Below are 2,670 nucleotides of genomic sequence, written 5' to 3' on the forward strand. Positions count from 1 at the left end.
TTATGCATAACAGACAGTGTAATTCATTTCATGGGCATTTTACGGAGCATCGTTTAAAGCTGGTCCCCTTAGACCCAGAGGTTCCCAGTTTGCATAAAAAGATGTCTTTGATCGCGGCATTAACCTAGCTGCTGTTTACCACCTGCACAAAAAAAAAAGAATAAATAAAAAGAAAAAGAAAGACAGAAGGTTTGCCGTCGCAGCAGATTCAGCGTCATATGTGGACCTGAACACAGGGAGGATCCATCACACTCACCTTCTCACTCACCCTATGGTGGGGATGCAGTCTGGAGGAGAACTGAAGTTTTCCTCCTGTGAACACCCTTTTATACCAAAACGCTGCCAATACGCCAATTATACAGTGTCACTTTTCTTCATGTGCACTCAGCTGAGCTGACCTCATTCAGAATAAACTGATGCTGACATGCCTTTAAATGCACGTTGGTCGGACTCCAACCACCCCTTTCAGTCAGAATACATTTTAACTCAGATCCTGACGAATACGATAAGAATATTCGGACACTTTTTTAGTCTGATCGGCCGTTTATTCTGATTACTTATCTCCATGAAAACGTGGCTATAAATGATACTTCAAGTGGTAAATGCTAGCACAAATGGTCCCTGAATTTGAAGATATACGTTCTGAAAGGTCCTTGAAAAATGCATGTATTTGATGTTGACGGTGTAAACCTGTGTTCACATGATGTGTTCAGGAGCAGCAGGACAAGGCGGCGCTGCAGGAGCAAGTTCTGAACCTCCGTCAGGATAACCTCCGTCTGCAGGAGGAGAGTCAAAGCGCTGCCGAGCAGATTCGACGCTTCACCTCCTGGATGGTGCGCAGAGGATCGTTGCCATAGCAACACAACCAACTACAGCAACTCGGCTGTGAAGATGACCAATCGGGACAGCCCACTCCTCCTGTTAGCAGGACTGTTTTGGATTTCCCTGGAAAAAGAAACCCAGAACAAATATGTTTACAAGTTATTAACTTTTTTTTTTTTTTTTTTAACTTAGCTATCTGTTATCAGGCATCAGAGCAGAATCGAGCCAACATTTCCAGACGTGATGTTACAGAACTGACAGCTCTCTGGTTAATTACGGCTAAAGTCTTATGTCGTTTAAAAGTTTGAAAAGAAAGCTGTTTAAAGTGTATACCTGCTGGATGTTGTTATAGTTTCTCCCAACATTAAAATAAAATGACTGTGATCATTATTGTGGTATCAGTGGTTTGGGATGAAGTGGGCCCCCAATGTTCGCCTCATGGTCGGGTTGGACCTGCTTGATGCATATGCTGAGTTCGAATCTAGTGGCTGCATCGTCCGAAGGCCATATTCGTCAACCGATCTCATCATAGCATGGCACCAAGGCCGATCGGATTAGAAGACTCCCCTTTATGCGGCCGACAAATGCAGCCTTCTTTTTACCGGTTTTAAAGGATGGGTCTGGTGTATCTTAGTTAAGTCCAAGCAAGCCGGCTGCTCCACGCTCAGAGGAAAACGGTAAATGGCGACGAACAGTGGTGAATATTGGAAATTCGGCTTAATATAGTGCAAGTATGTGAATAGTTCTGTCTGAAATTAATGAAAATAGTTGTTTTAAATGGTTATTGAATCAGATATGCGGCGAATAATGTTTCATTTATTGAAAGGTTTTTATCTGTCCCTGTGCAAATGGGTTTGGCAACATTTAAGCAGAGATTTCAGCATCTCTGCAGTGTTTGGACTATAAATCTGATATTCGCCACAACGGTACTGCTGCTGAAGCTTTTCGATAATGTTATTAGCACCCAGAGCATTATTGAGAAGTTCAGTATCTATTCTTTGCCTGCTTTAGCGTGTCCCTTCATCGCCATGCATATCAGATTCTAATATCCAACAGCGAAAATATATGGGATAAACTAATTTAAATATTTAAAGTGTTCAAAGTTATTTTCCAATGTAAATCAGGTCTGAAAGTGAACATCTCTCACTATAAGAGGGATCTTTTTTCTTCAATGTTCTTTAAGGCGCTGTGCACGGAACAGTTTCGGTGTATATCAGGACAAACGGCTGTTAGGAGGACTTGGTGGAGGTAAATCCAGATCCCAGAGCCCCTTTTGCTGTGAATCTGACATTGGATTCTATCTTTGTTGAATAAGGCAACTTTTTCATGTTTTATAATTTTTTTTTTATTATTTCAACTGGCATTTCAATCTCATCAATTTATTTTTACTTTGTATGTAGCACTTTGAAATAAACTATGTGAGATGTATGCATTTTATTTTGAATTTTATCGGCTATATCAAATTTTGTCATTATTACCTCCAGCTACATGGCTTAGAGCCTCATCTTTCTTTTACGCCCAAACTGCCTGTATCAAACTCAATCTGCTAATTTTAATAGGCGGGACAAAGTTGGTCTTAATGTTTGTGAAGCATTTTTTGTAGATCACCAGCTTATTGGATGCAAACAAAGTTGCACATGCAATTAAACTCTCTTAACTTGGGATCTTTAAAGATCAGGCCTTCGGGCTTCTTTTCTTGCTTAAGGAAGTTAGAGGTGGACTTTCTGGTGTGCTTAGGATCCAAATGTTGCTGAAGGTTCCAACTTAACTTCGGATTGAGGTCACAAACTGAAAGCTTGACATTTTCTTTTTAAATGCTGGTGAAGATTCTCAGTCATCCAGGTCATA

The 2,670-nt window shown here is 40.6% G+C and overlaps 1 protein-coding gene across 1 annotated transcript in view; it reads left to right on the top strand.

Annotated features, from left to right (window-relative positions):
- Positions 1 to 1,442, top strand: part of LOC107082653 (signal-induced proliferation-associated 1-like protein 2) — a 20,787-nt gene extending 19,345 nt beyond the window's left edge. Inside the window, exon 17 of the mRNA XM_015371439.1 lies at positions 714 to 1,442. Coding sequence (XP_015226925.1) covers positions 714 to 857 — 144 coding nt within the window. The 3' untranslated portion in view covers positions 858 to 1,442. The remainder of the gene's footprint in view (positions 1 to 713) is intronic.
- Positions 1,443 to 2,670: the final 1,228 nt, after the last annotated feature.

Source organism: Cyprinodon variegatus, unplaced genomic scaffold (genome assembly GCF_000732505.1).
Source record: "Cyprinodon variegatus isolate N-32 unplaced genomic scaffold, C_variegatus-1.0 Scaffold58, whole genome shotgun sequence".
Taxonomy (NCBI): Eukaryota; Metazoa; Chordata; class Actinopteri; order Cyprinodontiformes; family Cyprinodontidae; genus Cyprinodon; species Cyprinodon variegatus.